General features: G+C 37.4%; 2 protein-coding genes across 5 annotated transcripts in view; one reads left to right on the top strand and one right to left on the bottom strand.

The window, feature by feature from the left end:
• The window catches only part of Cmss1 (cms1 ribosomal small subunit homolog), a 299,555-nt gene that overhangs the window by 191,739 nt on the left and 89,338 nt on the right, over window positions 1-18,478 (bottom strand). The window lies entirely within an intron of this gene.
• Filip1l (filamin A interacting protein 1 like) overlaps window positions 1-18,478 on the top strand; it is a 235,639-nt gene that overhangs the window by 136,478 nt on the left and 80,683 nt on the right. For all 3 annotated transcript variants that reach the window (XM_048346494.1, XM_048346491.1, XM_048346492.1), the window contains 3 exons: window positions 11,402-11,654; window positions 12,357-12,530; window positions 16,881-17,059. In XM_048346494.1, coding sequence (XP_048202451.1) covers window positions 11,412-11,654; window positions 12,357-12,530; window positions 16,881-17,059 — 596 coding nt within the window. In that variant the 5' untranslated portion in view covers window positions 11,402-11,411. The remainder of the gene's footprint in view (window positions 1-11,401; window positions 11,655-12,356; window positions 12,531-16,880; window positions 17,060-18,478) is intronic.

Raw genomic sequence — 18,478 nt, 5'->3', positions numbered from 1 at the left:
TACATTAAGTGGAAGAGAAACTATCACACGAAAGAATCATTTCTGCCATCATATTCTGATTTTCAGTACTTAGAAGTATTAAAAAGCAACTAGAACCACTACAGATATTTTTTTTTCCAGTGGGCTGCTAGGCAGAGGATGTGAAAATAGCCATGTCTGAGTCACACACTATGATCATCACATGTGTGTGTCACTTCAGGACCTGAGGACTTCTGTTGGCTCTGTGACAAGTTTAACCTAAGAGGTAAGGGGCTTGAGAGCCATGGTGGGAAGAGTGGTTCTTCTGAAAAGAAAAATGGGGCTAAACTGGTTTTTCTTTCCTTGTAAAGCCTTCCTCTGTCAAAAGGCTGCCTGCCTGCCTGCCTGCCCATGACCCTTCTCTCCACCCCACCCCCCAGCAAAAACAGGGCAGTCCCTAAATGCCAAAAGAATAATTGTCTGTGTTTCGCATGCTGAAATTGACTTGGCAAGCTTTCTACCTTGCAAAGAACATAAAGAACTTAGTTTAGTCTGTGTGTAACTGCTTCACAATCATTACCCCAAACATTCAAAGCAACATGCTCAAGGGAGGGTAATGATTCTTTGTTTCCCCCACTTAATTGTAAGCTTCTGACATTCATTTATTTACTTATAGCTCCAAGCAGCAGCCACCCTCCTTGGTCAACACAAACTCTTACAGCACTCTTGGCTGCCCCAAGTGCTTTCTAACAAAGGGCTATATGGAACCAATAGGTTGGGAGAATCCACCAGGTTGGATTTTCCCTCAGCCTTAGACACCACAGTGTCTGAGATGGAGGCCCAGTCAACAGGGCTGGAAAAAAGGCTATTTAAGCTATCTACCCTCATTGAAGAACACAAGCAGTGCTGTCTTCCTGTAGAATTGAATGGCACATTGACAAGGGCCTACTCATCTCCCTGGACCTTTCCTAAAGGAGGATATGAAAAGAACCCTTTGTCAGTTTGAAGACTCAAGGATCTGACTCAAATGCTTGCTTATGGTTTAGCTGGAACAACACTATCTATAGCAAGTGTTCACCTACTGCATGTGGTTCCTGTGATGCTTCTGGATGTTGTTTCATGATTTTTTTTGGCTTACACAGATTTCCTGCTTTGAAATAACCCATCCTTGCTGTCTAGAAAGTGAGCTAAACAACAGAGAACAATGAAGGAGCCTGAGTTTAATCTACATTGTACCTAACCAAAGCTTTGTCCAAATCTATTCTTTTCTTTTCTTCAGTGTTCGAATCTCATCATGTAATACTGCAGGTCTTTCATGAACAGTGACCTCAAGTTTGTTGAAGGTCTCAAAGCTGTAATACAATGGCTGAGGACATGTCGGTTCTTACTTTACATAGGCAATAAATCCTAACGAGAAAGAATTCAGGCAATGCAGTAGGCTTGCAGACTGGTGGACTCTAAAGTCAGCCGCTTAGCAGCTCGATGCTTTAAGAGGCAGTCTGACTTCTTTGCATTCAGGTTATTCTAATCTATACATACTATTTTCATACTATTTTCCTCAGGGGGTTGTTGTACCAAAAGAAAAAGGGCATGTTGCACCAAAATTTTAAAAAAGCATAGCATTTGGTAAAATTTGTGTTAAAGAACTTTAGCCAGGTATGGTATCATAATTCCTATAATTCTAGCACTCAATAGACCCTGTCTCAAACAACAGTAAATAAAACAAAACAAACAAAAGGGTATTAAAAGTCTTGGTTGGTGGAAGAGACAAACCAGCAAGAGCCCAGGTGAGGATATCTATCTGAAACAGCAACCGTCTTCATCTGGTTAGAGTGGGCTCAAACATCTTTTCACGGCAAATTCCTTCAAACTAGCAAGGTTATAGTTCCCTATTAATGCTCTGATAAACATCAGGTACTAGTTCTTAGCCAAATCTCAAATTCTCACTTCACCAATCTTCATCTCAACTAGGCACACAGTAACACACTTAAAATACTTGCTTAGTATACACTAGAAGAACTCACTTCATTTAATAAGGTAGGGCTGAGTAATATTCTCTTCCTCATGATGCTAAAAGGGAAAAATGTATTATTTTCCCATCTCATCTGATGTCCCAAGAGGGAAGGCATATCTGCTCACACAAGAGATAAAATTATATGGTATAGATCAGAATATCTCTACCATTATGAGCCATGAGCTCCTGTCATATGCTAGGTGGTACATACAACATTTTCCACATAAAATGTCAAATCCTCTAGGTATTGCTATATGATATTGAACCCAGAAGAAATTAAGTAATCTGCCCCAAAATAGACAGTATGTACTGAGGAAGACAGGACTCTAACTCAGCCAGACTGGGTCCCAACCTGTTCTCTCCGTTAGTGTATACCAGGCCGTTTCTTATTCGTTTGCTTACATTTGGAAAAATATAGAGGAGATAGAAGCTCCAGGACACCAAAGATTTGATATGTAATTCAAGTAGATAAAATATTAAGAACAAAGGCTGAAAAATATTCTTTAAGAGGGTTGTGGCTGACACATTTTGGAAATGGCTTTAAAACTTTTCTACAAAGCATAAACAAAAGCTAATTTAAACTACTTTAAAGGTAAAAGTTGATCCTTTGACCAAATATATTAGTGAAATAAACTCTACCTTGATTCACTAAATTTGAATCCAAGAAATATTTCTCTGTGGTCAGAAATTAAATTCACCCTCAAAGACCCAGACTGTGCTACTGCTGAGGGATACTTCTCTCAGACAACTCTCAAAGTGGAATTCCAAAATTGTGTTCTGAGCAGTGGCAATGTTGTTAAAATGAGGTCAGAGCAGCTCTATGCTACTTGCAATAATTTTCTTTTGGCCCCTGGGCACAGTTCACTCATCTTTGTTTCTCCCTAACACTGGTGGCTCTCTGCCTTTTGAACCTCTATTTTAAGAGAATGACTGCTTAAAATATTTATGTACATAATTGTATGTTTTTGCTTTTAAATAATTTATTATGAATATTCTAATGTACTTTAAAAAGTAATAAAATCCATATACCCATCATCCATTTTCAACAGCCCTGAATATTTTGCTATACTTATTTCACATCTATCCAATGTTAATATTTTGGGGGGGAGTATTTAAATGTAAGTTCCAGGATAGTTTGTCATTTCATGCTTTCTAAAGAGTAAAAAGGGGCGTTATTTCACAAAAAACATGCTGCTAACATAACTAGCAAATTTTACAACTATATTTCATCCAATGTATCATCTACATTCGAATTTCCTCAGTATTCTTTTCTCACACACCAGGGATAAGACCAGCAGCTACCAAGTGACCTTTGAAAATGACTTTTAAAGTTTTATCTCGCCCCTTTTTCTTCTCTAAAAAGAAGGCCTTACAAATATAAAAACAATAAGAAGTCAGTATAATTTGTTTTCAAAATTATTAAATATTCTTTGAAAACTTGACTTTTACAGGCTAATAGGCCATAGAATATGTACACAGAAAATCTATCCTCAGTTTTATAAATAGCTTTGGGATGGGCGCCCTTATCAATTTTTCTTTCTATCTTTACCTTTTCCCACTGAAAACATTTCTTTTGCTCTAGCCATAGGATGGATTTGACAGGCACTCAATACTGTTTTTCTTTTACCCATGGCTTGAAAACTTCCATCTTCCAAGAATCTGATTATTTCTGTGGTACGCTCATCAATCATTCCCTTGCAAATATATACCCAAAACATTTTGATGAAAGCCTATATTTTTAATTACACTAAGCTGCAAATCTCTCAAAAGTTTAGTTTCCCCCCATTTGTTAATTATGAAAAATATAAACTCAGAAATCTGAATAATAACAAAAAGACATAAAGAATACAAAAGTGCCAAATCATACTATCTGACATATAACAAATGCTTTATAAAAAGTTAGTTACCCTAGAAAAGGTAATATATAAATGTCTGACACTAGACTTAGGTTAAAAGGTTGGTGAACTTTTTGCCTGAGATGCTGGATGAGGAACAAATGGTTCAGAAGTCTAATGCCACTAACTCAAGGGCTTTACAGATTGTGATATTTTGTCCCAAACATATAACCTCAAAGGAAAGACATGGTGTTGTTATCCTGTAAGAATCTCCCATAAAACTTTCTCTATATCTCATGAACTCTTCTAAATCTATTCACCTCTGAAATCCTTTTTGGTTAGGTAGACCTACCTACCCACAAGAAAACCTACAAATACATGGTGTCACTAATACCAAAAAGGTGAGGAAGACAAAAAGATTGAGAAAGACATCAAAAGTTTTAGGATTCCTATCTTTCTAGATCTAGAAGAAATATGAACAAGGAGTATTGTAATGAAACTGCACCACAGCTGTAGCCAAGAGACCTAGGTACTGATGCTGGCTCTGGATATGACCATGGGTCCAGAAGTAACCACATTGGGCACTTGTTACAGAACAGGTTGACAGGAGAAAGCTGGCCTTAGTGAACAAAAATTCTAAGAGAATCAGAAAATTAAATGACTGGGTCAATATTACCATATTTTAATGAAAATTCATTGGAAGAAAAAATATTCTTTTAAGCGATGTTGTTTGAGAACTGTTAAAAAATCAGGAGCTCAGATCTAGGTCTGGGATGTTGGCACTTAAAAGTGCATTTAAAACAAGCTTGGACTGTATGAAAATAACTTTCTTTTTCTGTTCTATTCCACCAAGATCTGGAAAACAGTCTTAGCTCTTTTTCTACCTTAAATGAGAAAAGAATCTTTAAAAGAGCCACTGATTTGTAATGGAAAACTCAGATAAATCAACTATTTATACTCAGAGATTTTTATATTTCTTTCTGTCCTTTCTTCATAACACACAGCTAAGAAAAGCCATGATGTAAGTTTGACCTGTTAGATCTCATCAGAGGGCTGTTTATTTTGTATCTAAAGCCCAGCAGCTTCTCTGACTATAGCAGTGAGTGGACAAGAATCAAAGAGCACTCTCAAGTTAAATAGAGAATGTGAATGTCAACTATCTTAGCATGAGCAACCTTATTAAAATTTCCTAAAACTCAAATGCCTCATTGACAAAATAACTATCTACTGATGTTATTCAACAATGTACACATAAAAGAGATGATTACAAATGATCCTCCTGATAAGCTACATTGGAAGAGGTCTTCAGCAATATCTGCTGTTATATTTTGGGACCTATATTTGAAATTCCAACTGAGATCTGATATCAGGAGCGCTGCTAAGATTTTCCCTAAGTTTATACCAACACCAATCTATTGCTCTATCTGTGCTTACTATTTGGGAAATTGTGCCCACTCCCTGCAATTCTTGAAAGCCCAGTACTAAGGGAGGAGAGAATTGAAAGATGAGTCAACGACTGTGTTTGTGTGATGGCTGAGGGTGTGAGAAGCCTAGGTGATGTGAGTAAAGGGGGACATATTTTCAGTGTCCTCCCATTTGAAAATAGTCTTTTTTTTTTTTTTTTTTGCTAGTCTTGGGATTGAACTCAGGGTCTACATGCTGTCCTGAGCTTCTTTGTGCTTGAGCCCCAGCACCATTTATGGATTTTTCTGGAGATAAGAGTCTCATGAACTTTTCTGTCTGGGCTGGTTTTGAACCGTGATCCTCAGATCTCAGCCTCCTGAGTACCTAGAAAATTAGTCTTTTCTATTACAGGACTACACTGGTTCAACAGTAATAGCTTTAGCTTGAGCTATCTTTGAGGCTAACTAGGATGAATGAACTGGAATTACTTGGAGTTAGCAGGTTTCAACAAGGACACATTTTTCTGACTCTGTATATTAGGCAAGCAGGTGTTAAGAGAAGACACTGCTTGGTACTGTGGAAAATAAATGAAACAAATGACATTCTGCCTTCTCCAATTCACATTTGATTCTTTTCTATGACATTGACTTCCTCATAGAACTCAGAATCCTTTGGAGTACGGTGGATCTGAATCGCAACCTCCCCCTCCATTTCCATTCCCTTCTCTGAAGCCTTGTCTATACCCTACAAGGAAAATGGATATTAGGGGACTGTTTCAGTGATATATATATATATATATATATATATATATATTTTACTGAAAATGGGAGGAAAAGATAAAGAATGCCAATTGCTAAATTAGGTTATCTGATTTTCAATTTGTCTTTCTAGCCATCAAATAGGTTTACTGCAGTTGGCTGAGTTTAATGTCTTCAAACGCTGGTGAATACGGCAATAAAAGAAAACAATTTTTTATTTTTATTTTGAGAGATCAAATAAAATCCCAACAGGATTTTTTTCCCTAATCTGGCCATGAAGCACAACCTGGCTGTTTTGCAACTGAGCACAGTTAACATCTATTTATAGCAAGTGTTTTCATAGATGAATCACATTTACCATAAGTCAGATACTATTGAAGGACCTAACTGGCTAAGCTGAGAACCCCATAATCTTACTACATCTCTTTCCATTACCCTTTGAGGAAACTCAGTTTTAGTTTAATGGTCCAACACAGAGAGAACAGGAGCTTCCAAGGGCAGAGTAAAGCTACCAGACATTTTCCTAAACTCAGCAAAATAAGAGATATTGAACACATTCAAACCTAAGACCTTGGGTCACTCTTAGGTTTGTCCTTTGGCAATGAGTGTCTTCCTGTTAGCCCAGAATTACATAGCCTTCTTGTCAACAAACCAGTTATGTCTGAAAGTTCCCAACAAACTAAGTTTAAATGATATAACTTAATAATATGTGACATGCATAAAAATAAACCAAATGGTCAACTAAAAAAGAAGAACATAGTTGGTATTCTAACAGTTTTATGTTCATAATAATATACAAAGAAGGTGAGGGGGAGGCTAGTAAAGGGCCAAAGTACATGTTATCAAAAGTTCCCCAAATTCAGCAGAATTAAATGGAGATTTCTGGTTAGCCTTAGGGATTTAATATCACTTCTCCACCTAGCACAAAAGAGCGCGTGTATGTATAGAAATATAAACACACATGTACACACACTGAAATTTTCCTAGGCATCAGTGTTGCCCCGAAACTTCTATTTTCTTTGCATTTGATGTCTTCTGTGGGTGTCTTCTATGGGTCTCTACCCTTATTTACCCTTATTGATTCTTTTCCTACAGTTATTTTTGTTTCTCATATTACTTCAAGTTAAAACTCTTTAAGTTTATACAAGACAATACACATGGAACACTTAAAAGTAGTTCTTGGCATGTAGTAGTTATTTCAGTAGATTTCTCACTACCTTTTTCTATACTTTCAGCCAGTAATTCCCAGATGAGTCATCTTTACCATGAGGCAACTCTCACTTAGAGCCAACCTGTTCTGCTGAAGAAGGTCTGCATGATTCAGTCACTCAATAAATCTTTTCTGAGGTTCAATGAAGCTGGACACAGGAACACACACGAGAATGATAAGGGCCTGTGCTCAAAGTGCACTATATACCCATCAGCAGGAACCACTATCTCCATTTTTCCTTTGAAGGTTCAGGGAGGGTGGGAGGCTACAGAGCTAATACTTTGGAGCTGGATTTAAGTCCAATTTTACCTGACTCCATAACCTAACTCATACTCTAAACTAATACATGCCTCTTGTCATTCTAAAATGTCAACAAAGTGGTCAAGAAAGCACATTAACATTTAAGGATAAGTTTCTACATAAAAGTAATGGATAAAAAGAAACCATCTATACTGAATAGATCAATTGTTCTAAGGCCAGAGGTGTGTGATTTATAGTAAGGAGAATTTTGTATAATTCTAAGTACCCAGAATTCAATGAATGTTACAGTAGCCTGGGTATATGCATGAATGTTAAACCAGGATTTTCCTTTACTAGTAGGGTCTTATTTATTTATTTATTTGTTTGTTTGTTTGTTTATTTTTTGGTACTAGTCCTAGAACTTGAACTCAGGGCTTAGGCATTGTCTCAGCTTTTTTGCTTAAGGCTGGAGCTCTACCACTCAAGCCACAGCTCTACACTGGCTTTTTGGTGGCTAATTGGAGATGAGAGTCTCATAAACTTTCTTGCCCAAGTTTGTTTCAAACCATCCTCAGATCTCTGCCTCCTGAGAAGCTAGGGTTACAGACATGACCCATCAGCTTTGGGCTTTATATAACCTTCTCATAAGGACATTTAGTGGACTGTAGAAACAGATCGCCCAAGTTAGCACCTGATTTTGCAGCTTTTTAGCAGGATGATCTTCGGCAACTTAACATTTCCAAGCTGCAGTTCCTTTTCTGCAAAATTTATGGTGATGAGGAAATAGGAACAGTTTCCTGCGAATTAATGGGCTAATCAAAGGAAAGCATTTAGAATGGACATAGGTAGGTTTAGTACCGAATAAACATTAGTGGCCATTAATACAACTATTTTCTTTAAATTGGAGCTACCTCAATATCAAATTAAATGATCAAGAACAAAAATGATTTGTTTTAGTTTTTTTTTTTTTTTACAAATTACTTCATACAAGCCCTTTATTCTCCTGTTATATCTCCTTTCCATTTAACTATGAAAATTAACAAGTTCATGCAGACTAAAATTACATTTGAGTTAACAACCAATTGCGTAAAATAAACAATTTTTAATATATGAAATTAAGAAAGAATGGCTTTAAAAATAATTTTATGGTTAGGAATTGGTTAGGGGTATGTGTATATGTTGGAAAAACAGGGAAAGTAGAATAGACCTCTATTTACAATTGGCCATTTTCTATAAACAAACTAAATAAATAACTTCAAGTTCTAGTCCTTCTCTTAATTAGATGTGCCATAGTTACAACCAGCTTAAACCCAAGAAAAACTGATTAAGGTCATCACCTATGAAAACAGAGCAGAATTGACTTCTTGTTGCATGATATTTGTATCCATAGATACAAAATAACACAGAATCACAAAAATTTAAAGCAGGAAGTGCCATGACCTCAGGCTCCTATCCAGCTGTCAAGGATCCATCAGAGAGTAAGGACCAGGGTAGAGGTCAAGGAAAAGAACCTCTGGTCTTTGTTCCAGACCATATCTAAACTGGCCCTAAACCGGCATTTTTTTAAGCAACAACCCAGCCTAATTAAAGGCAGATCTGGGATCAGAAGTTGGGTTTTTTGAATCCTGGTCTGTACTTTCAACGTCTACTATTAGTCATTGTACCACTCTGATGGTCACATTACAATGTATTATGCTTCATTAAATTGATAATTAAGCTGGCCTTCTCTATAAAAACCCATCAGGATGAGGAGGAGGTAACAAACAGTAAAAGAAATGTATCCAATGCCTAACGTATGAAACTGTAACCTCTCTGTACATCAGTTTGACAATAAAATTTTTTTTAAAAAACACAAAAAAACCCCATCAGGTATTGTATTACTGACTATACTTAGTAAAAACAGTAAGGCACCATTATTTGGTATCTTGATATACATAAAGGCAACTCTTCCATTGATTCTCTGCCACCCCCCCCCCCCACTTATTTTTTGTGCAAGTGGTGGTTTAATCTAAAATCTTAAACTATTATTGCTATGACACCATTTTTCTTTACCCCAGTGTGCACTCCAGGGCCAAGTACAGATGCATTAAAAATTTGCCAAGAGAAACAATGAAGTCACTGATAATACAATGCATGAGAATATCATGAAATTCATGTCTTTGTTTTTTTCCTCTCCATACTTAATTACTTCTCATTACTGATCATTTTGTGGTTGTTGGCAGAGGAGAGAGGAAACTCCACCACTACAAACATGTAGAGACACACATACTCAGCAGAGTAAGAGTCTTCACATGATGGGTCTAGTCATGAATCCAATATAAGCACTGCTTCAATACAAGAATGTTGCTACTACACCAGGAAGAGAAAGGGAAATTGGTGGTCAGAAAAGCTCTAATCACTTTAAAAAAGAATAATAAGCACAGTATAAAAATGCTTCAGGTTATTTCTTTTAATTTTTTAAAATCACACCTAACTATCATCAATAGCAAATGACCTATGCTTTCTTAGATTTCACCTAACCTACTTAAAGAATGAGGTGAGAAGTGCTAGGATGTATACAGAGTTCCATTAAGCCTTTTGTTGAAGTTCAGGGCTGCCATAAACTCAAAAGGTACTACTTATGAGCTGTGCACTTGTAGCTCATATGTATAATCCTACTTACTAAGGAGGCAGAGATCTGAGGATCACGATTCAAAGCCAGCCCAGGCTGAAAAGTCCTGTTATCTCCAATTAGCCACCAAAAAACCCCTGAAGTGGTGCTGTGGCTCAAAGTGGTAGAGCTCTAGCCTTGAGCAAAAGAGCTCAGGGCCAGATACTGAGGTTCAAGCCCACAACGGGGGCGGGGGGTGGAGGGGGAGAGCGGGCGGGGTGGAAGAAGAAAAGTAAAGCATCATAGTGATTGAAAAACTTTATTTGCAGGGAGAGAAGTACAATTTGCCTGTATATTATTGGAGTGTACTGTAAACTCAATTTCTACCCTCTCCTCTATTCTGAAACGTCAAAGATGAAGGAATTTGTCTTGCCAGTGTAATTTTTTTTTTTTTTTTTGGCCAGTCCTGGGCTTGGACTCAGGGCCTGAGCACTGTCCCTGGCTTCTTCCTGCTCAAGGCTAGCAACTCTGCCACTTGAGCCACAGGGCCACTTCTGGCCGTTTTCCATATATGTGGTGCTGGGGAATCGAACCCAGGGCTTCATGTATAAGAAGCAAGCACTCTTGCCACTAGGCCATATTCCAAGCCCCATTGCCAGTGTAAATTAACTTTGATAATTACATAATCACATATGGAGCTAAAGTCAGTCTCAGATACGGATGGTTAATGATTACAGAAGTTTTTGCTTTACAGATGAGGGTCTTAAATTTATGTCTGTGACTTATCCCTAAGAGAGAGCTGGAATTTTAGCACAATGTCAAGGAGTAGATCCAGAGACTACGCCTTATTTCCTTAACACTAGACTTTGCCTTAATAAGAAAGTAACCCAAAAGTATTAAGGAGCAGTTAATTCTGACATTTAATCCTAATGTAACAAGGCAAACAGCAACAACAATAACAAAAACAACAACTGACAACACACACCAACAAAGATGAAAATTCAGTAATGTGAATCTGCAGAAAACTAGCAAGTTTATCATTTACAGTTATGTTAAGTATACCTCAATTTTGGTAAGCACTTAGGCAATGGTTGGAAGTGTGTCGTGGGACCTTGTGGTGCAATGCTTGGTGGATGAAGTCCAAACAGTGTATTTACTCAGGAACATAAGTGGCCTTAATCAAAGCAGAACATGATCTTAAGATACTGACCTTAAAAGCAGAAGTGTAAAGAAGATGAATCTGCTAATACCTTTCTCTGATGTAGATATTAGAAAAATAAGTATTTGGCTGTGGTCAATAAAAACAAAAATGTAGACATGTAAGAGCAGCAATAGGTACTCTTATAAAATTCCACTTTCCTTAAGATTTATAAGTTGTTTCCTTTTTTTCAGGTCTTAGAGAATGCGCTCCAGAAGCAGTGACACTGATAGCTCAATCCAAGAGCAATTTCCAAGACACAGTAAAGACCACAGTTTCCAGGACATGAAGCAGAGACAAGAAGACAAAGGCTCCACTAGAGAGTCAGATACAATCGTACCACAATGTGAGACAGAGAAGCCACACAGAGGCTATGGCCACCAAGCAGAAGACCTCTCAAGAGATGACTTATTATTTCTCCTTAGCATATTGGAAGGAGAACTGCAGGTTGGTTGGGTTGGGATCACCCTGCTATGATTCAAGGGAAAGGGTACTTGTGAATTTGGTGCCTCATGCTGCCATAGAAGTAATTATCTGTAGTTTGTACCGTGTGTACATGAAAACAAAAGTTTTCCTTTGCCAACTCAAAGAGTAGTTAATTGCATCTACAACATACAACTGGCATGCCCATTGTAAAAGGTCACACCTCTGCCCATGTTGCTCATGAACTTCGGTGCACAGGAACATATTGATAATTATGCTAGACAACATCTGGATTGGCTTAAGCAATAATAGGTGCCTTTGTACCCCTTGTAAATTGGCTCCTAGACTTGCCCTGGCATTATCCATTTTGTTTATATAAAAATATCTACTACACATACAATATAATCTTATTTTCTACTCCCAGAAAACCTTCCAGTTCATTGAGAGTTAACATATATCTACTGTCAGACATCCTAAAAAAATAGTTCCTCTAAGTTATATTGCAATCATTTTTTAAACTATGATTACTGCTCGATTAGATTATAAAAGGATGAAGTTTTGTTACCTTTCCCCAAAAGTACTATAACCAAATATGATTCACTTGTAGCTGAAAGAAAAGAAAAAAACAACAACAACAACAAACACCCGTCAACTATCGCAAGACACCACTTGCTGAGACTGCCTGCAGATAAAGCAAGCTTTCTGAAATATCTTTTGTTCTTACAGGCTCAAGATGAAGTCATCGGCATTTTAAGGGCTGAAAAAATGGACTTGGCTTTGCTAGAAGCTCAGTATGGGTTTGTCACTCCAAAAAAGGTGTTAGAGGCGCTCCAGAGAGATGCTTTTCAAGCGAAATCTGCCCCTTGGCAGGAAGACATCTATGAGAAACCAATGAATGAGGTATGTACAACATCAGAGGTGGACAGCTGGGAGCTCACCAGCCAGCCTAGCATGACAAGTACTTCCCTTTTTGTTCTTTACAATTTTATTTCCTAATGCCTTTAAAAATATAACAGAACCTCTCTCTCTCTCTCTCTCTCTCTCTCTCTCTCTCTCTCTCTCACACACACACACACACACACACACACACACACACTTCCAAAGGGAACTTGAAGGCTAAATAGGCTATAATTAAAAACTTAACATATAAACATTAAAGCATCAAGGTTAATTTCTTTGAAAGCACTAAGGTATTATTGTCACAATTTTTGAACATGAATGGAAATGATCTAGACTGCATCAAGTTCTTTTTTTTAAAGATTCTGTATAGTTAAGGTGAGAATGTGCCCTCTTTTTGTTTCAAAAGATAAAGGACAACAAATACCCTATCTCCAGGAATTTAACAGCTCTAAGATGGCCACAAGTGAACAAAGATGAAATATTTATTTTTTGCCGACATTTCTGAAACTCTCTGGCATCCTGATTTTATTCTTCTATTTTCCTTGGACCTCAGTGGAAATTTCATGATTTTTCATTTTTATGAAAAGGAAACAACTAAGAATATCAGTTAAGACTGGAGAGAATAAAAGCAAGTACTGGACAAATGTCTCCCACATAAACTCTGGCAATCTACCTCAGGTCTGACCTCTATGTACTTGCTATTCTGGTGTTGGGAGTCTCATGAGAGACTACCATCTTGCCAAATCTGAAGTAGTTTGGTCATATGAATCTTCTGCTCTCAGGGTTGGGGATGAGACCACCCAGAGTCTGTTGAGGTGTACCTTAATCCAAATTTTTAAACAAAAGGAGCTACAAAATAAGACTACAAAAATAATTTTACTCTACACATCCAAAACTGGAAATACCCTGACTCCCTGCAAATCGTAACTATGCAAAGTCCCCCACAGTCTATGCCTAATTTACAAATCCAACCTTCTTTGTTTCCTACTAGATATCCTAAATGGTCCTCTTCCTTCAGAATCCCAACTCCAAGATTTGTCAGTTTTCCTCTCTTCCCTTCTAGACTTCATTCTCTTTAGCTAACAGTCTGTCCAATTCCTTGAAGCCCTACACCATTCATTGCTCTACTCTAATGAGTAGAGCACATTGCTCTCCTCTAATGAGTGAGAAGAGAACAGCAAAGAATAAACAGTAAAGGGGCATTCTCATCAGGATATCCTAGGTAGAACTGATAAAGGAGGAGTGGGAGGGGAGGCAGATGTGTCTATTACCTAATCATACTGGAATAAGTATCTGCAAGATGATATTGTTTTGTTGTCTCCCATTCTGGATTTTTAACATCCACCTCTTTTATTTTCCTCACAGTGTTCTTTCTGAAAGATCTGAGAAATCTTAATCATGTTCAGAGTAGACTAGAGGAGATTTATTTGTTAGGGCAAAATAACTTAGAAGAACAAAGTGCTCTCAGTTACAGGACATGGTAGGTACAGTGACATATAAAGAAAATCTAGTAAGAGGGCCTGTGAGCTAGAAAACATAAAAAATGAATTGAGGGTAGAAGTGTGATCAAGAGAGGAAGATGAGGTAAGAACTCAGTCTGTAAAAATTTCAATTTTCTATTCCTCCCAAACCTAGGGTTCTATATTAGAGGTAACTTAGCAAAAAAGACTTGCATTAATGGCTTAATGCATTTTTTTTTTTTTTTTTGCCAGTCCTGGGGCTCAAACTCAGGACGAGAGTACTGTCCTTGGCCTCTTTTTTGCTCAAGGCTAGCACTCTACCACTTGAGCCACAGCACCACTTCTGGCTCTTTCTGTATATGTGGTGCTTAGGAATGGAACCCAGGGCTTCATGCATATGAGGCAAGCACTCTACCACTAGTCCATATTCCCAGCCCTGGCTTAATGCATTTTTAAAAATTCATTTCAACACTGTATCAGAAAAAAACAACAACATTTGGAACTATCACTGAGAAAGAAATTGAGAAAGATATATTACCATATTCACATAATCTTAGGGCCACTTTACAAGTATTTATTTAAAAAAAAAACCATGCAGTTTACTCACACCTGTAATCCTAGCTATTTAGGAGGAAGAGATCTGAGGATCACGGTTCAAAGACAGCCCAGGGCATGATTTCACATGGTATGTTGAAAATAACAACAATGATAAACCACTAAGCAGCTAAAAGCAAAAAGAAGACAATCTTCTCTGTGTTTCATTCCCTCTGATAAAGAGCACCAAAAATCTAATCAAATCAGAAACACTGCTTCCTTCATCCTAGATAAAACATAGTATTATATTAGGTAGAGGACAGTAAACTGATAAGCTGGAAGCTTATCATTCCACAGGAAACAGAAAGCTGCCTTCTCAATATTTTTTCCTTATGTTCCCCTGAAATGACAAATGAGTCTTTTTATTTTCTTACCTAGCTTCAACCTGCAATTGAAGATAGAAGAGGGAGAAAACAGAAAAAAAGAGGGGCAGTCATTTTCTTTTAATCCCTTAGTACTTAATGACATACCACTTTTCACTGTTTCTAACTGTTTCATGTATTTATCTTATCTGTGGAGAATAACAAACACTTAAGAGTTCAAACTTTTCTTGCATTCTCCATGGCAACTATGATAGCACTTGGGTACACATGGCAGAACAGGCACTTAAACGTTTGTTGACTTGCAAACTTTGTACCACCTGCATTGATTTTATAAATCACCAAATCAAGCCACTTAATTTGTAAAGAATGTGAAGTACAGAATACCCAAGTGACTTGTATTCAGAGCTAATCAGGTCCATCATTCATCTGTCAAGCATGAAGAACACAGTGATGTGAAAATCTCTGGCATATTTGCTAAAATGCATTCTAGACGGGAAAAATCAAGTCAGAGGATACAATGTCAAATACAACCTAAATTAGTAGCTCTTTCTTTTGGAGCTTTAACTCTGCAAAGTCACTGTTCTATATCTTTCTACTTATTGCTGTTACAAACAACTGGCTCCTGGTGGTGGCTCAGTTGATTTGACTCTACTTTAAAATGCACTGTAATGTTTATACAACTGGAACATGCCTCCAATACAAATCAACATGATTGCCTCACAGAAGATGGCCATCAGTTGCTTATGCCTTGTCTGCAGGCAATATAATTTAGTAATACGCTTCCACAAAAAAATTAGCCACCTTTATTAAAAATTATCAGCAACAACTGCATAATTGAGTCTTTTGTTATTATGTTCTAAATTACCATCAAATCCATATTAGTAAACCAAACAATCAGTATAAGCATTTAGAAATGAGAAACGTTCACAAAGCACACTCTTCTATTCTTTTAATGAATTGACAGGCACTTTGTGGTCTGGGTTATGAATCCAGTAGATGCTTTTTAGGATGCACACAAAGCAACCTATGAATGCTGACATTGAATTCAGTGAGTCATAGATTTTTAATCTTTTATTGCTTAAAGATAGGGCAAAATCCAACATTTTATCAACTACAGTATCTATTTAGTCTAGAAAGTCACATGTTTTCAAAAGCATATTCTTAGTCAATCTTAATTTATCTTTGGCAATGATCCTAAGCTACTTCCTTAATTGGACTTCTCCTGCCTCTTTTTTTTCTTGATTTCTGGTCTGTGTGTTTTATTTTCAATCTGTAAGCATAAACTGGGCACCTATCACATGCAAGCCACTCCTTTAGAAGCTCAGAATTTAAGAAAAATTGGATGTAGGCCCTGAAGACAAGTCCATAAATCAGGCAATGAGTGATCATTCCGTATTTACATAGGTATATGGTACTATGGAAACCAGAAAGAGCTTAGTGCTTACATTTGGTCACAATAACACTGCACATGAACACAGATTGTTCTACCATCTATCTATTTTAATAGAAACATTTTGGTGCATAATAAAAAGGAAAAGTAGACCACAGAATGCAAGAGCAAAATACTGGTAGAAAGTACTATTGGGTGGACTGGGGGAAAAAGGGATCAGCTGGAACTGCTGCAGAATCAATCTGTACAAGAATCTTTGTGTTCTCTATCATGCTTCTAATATGGTTTCTCCAGAGAATAAATAGTGTCAGGAAAGGATATGTGGAAACTGTGCTGATATGTAAAGACACAGTCTTCTCTCACTTGAAAAAAATTGATAACTAAAACATCGTTTGTGTTCAAATGTACCAAAAAGTATCATCTAACAAATAATGATAAAACTAAGTAGGCAAAGAGAAAGGAAGCTTCATCAATGAATTAACTAGTAAACACATAGGCATATATAAAAGAGTAAAGCATATAATAAAAGATAATATGTAAACAATTTGACATTAGCAGACAATAAATGCATTTTCTTTTGTAGCTGGACAAAGTCGTGGAAAAACATAAAGAATCTCACAGACGAATCTTAGAACAACTCTTAATGGTAGAAAAATCACACAGGCAAACCATACTAGAGTTGGAAGAAGAAAAGAAGAAACATAAGGAATACATGGAGAAAAGTGATGAATTCATAAGCTTGCTGGAACAGGAATGTGAAAGGTAAGGCTGCAGTGGATAAAACTGACCTATCCTGCGAACTAACATGCTACCAATGAGCTAGGCCTTGATCCAGATATACAAGAATGAATTTGACACAGACTCTGTTATCAAAGCTCTCATGGTCCAACTACAGCATGATGTATATGTGCAGGAAGAGAAAGGGAAAGATTAGTTGTAAGGATTGGGAAGTTACACTGTTTGTGAGATGGACCTAATGAGACGTATGAGATAATCAGGTATGCTTTCTCAACAAACTATTGAAGCAATATGGAACAAATACTGAAGAAGCTTTAGATTTTTAGGCAGGAATCTTGGTTAAGAATAAATACCCAGGAAAAAAAAAAGAATAACTTCCCATAAGCTGGGTGCTAGTGGCTCACACCTATAACTCTAGCTACTCAGGAGGCTGAGATTTGAGGAATGTAGTAAAAGTAGAGCTGTGGATCAAGTGATAGAGTGCTAGCCTTGAGTGAGCACCATGTTCAAAAGTGTTCAAGTCCTTGTACTGCACTAAAAAAAAAAAGCCAATATCCAGATAAGAGAGATGTGTGTGTTTAAACAGAAAATATTATACACAGTCAACAAGTTAGTGTCTGATGAGACTTGAGAGAGGAGAAAGGGCAGCAAGATGTTAATTAGAAACACTCCATTTTTGTTTTTATTTTTTGTGTGTATGCTAGTCATAAGGCCTGAACTCTAGCCCTCAGAGGTATCTCTAAGCTCAAGGCTAGCACTCTACCACTTGAACTACAGCTCCATTTCCACACTCTAGTTATTAGTAGAGATATGAAACATGGGAATGGTATACAGATTTTCATTGTTACAGGATTTTGATTGAGGAAGACTGTTTACCAATAGAGGGATGAGCAAGTGAGGAGTTTTGATTTAAACATGTCAAGTTTGAGTTTACCTTAAGGTATTCCAGCATCCAGTGAAGAAAAGTATAAAGATCATTCAGTTTGGAAAAGGAAAAGCTGGTGATAAGAATTTTCAGTGAGTGGTGGTCGAAACTGTGGGTGTCCATGCAGTCAGGAGAGAATGTTGACAATGAAAGCCTGAAATACAACAATGCCTGGAGGTTTCCTGCAGGAAAAGGGTTCAGGAAAATAATTCGAGAAAGAATGTCAGAATGTTGAAAGAACCAGTAGGAAAGAGGGTAATGGAATGAAGCAAGAAAGATTTTCAAAAAGCACCAACAGTCAAATATCAACGACTATGGGGATGGGGATATGGCCTAGTGGCAAGAGAGCTTGCCTCGTATACATGAGGCCCTGGGTTCGATTCCCCAGCACCACATATACAGAAAACGGCCAGAAGTGGCGCTGTGGCTCAAGTGGCAGAGTGCTAGCCTTGAGCAAAAAGAAGCCAGGGACAGTGCTCAGGCCCTGAGTCCAAGCCCCAGGACTGGCCAAAAAGAAA

Source organism: Perognathus longimembris, chromosome 5 (assembly GCF_023159225.1).
Source record: "Perognathus longimembris pacificus isolate PPM17 chromosome 5, ASM2315922v1, whole genome shotgun sequence".
Classification (NCBI taxonomy): Eukaryota; Metazoa; Chordata; class Mammalia; order Rodentia; family Heteromyidae; genus Perognathus; species Perognathus longimembris.
The sequence above is the reverse complement of the archived record's forward strand: the minus strand, read 5'-3'. Positions and strand labels throughout refer to the sequence as shown.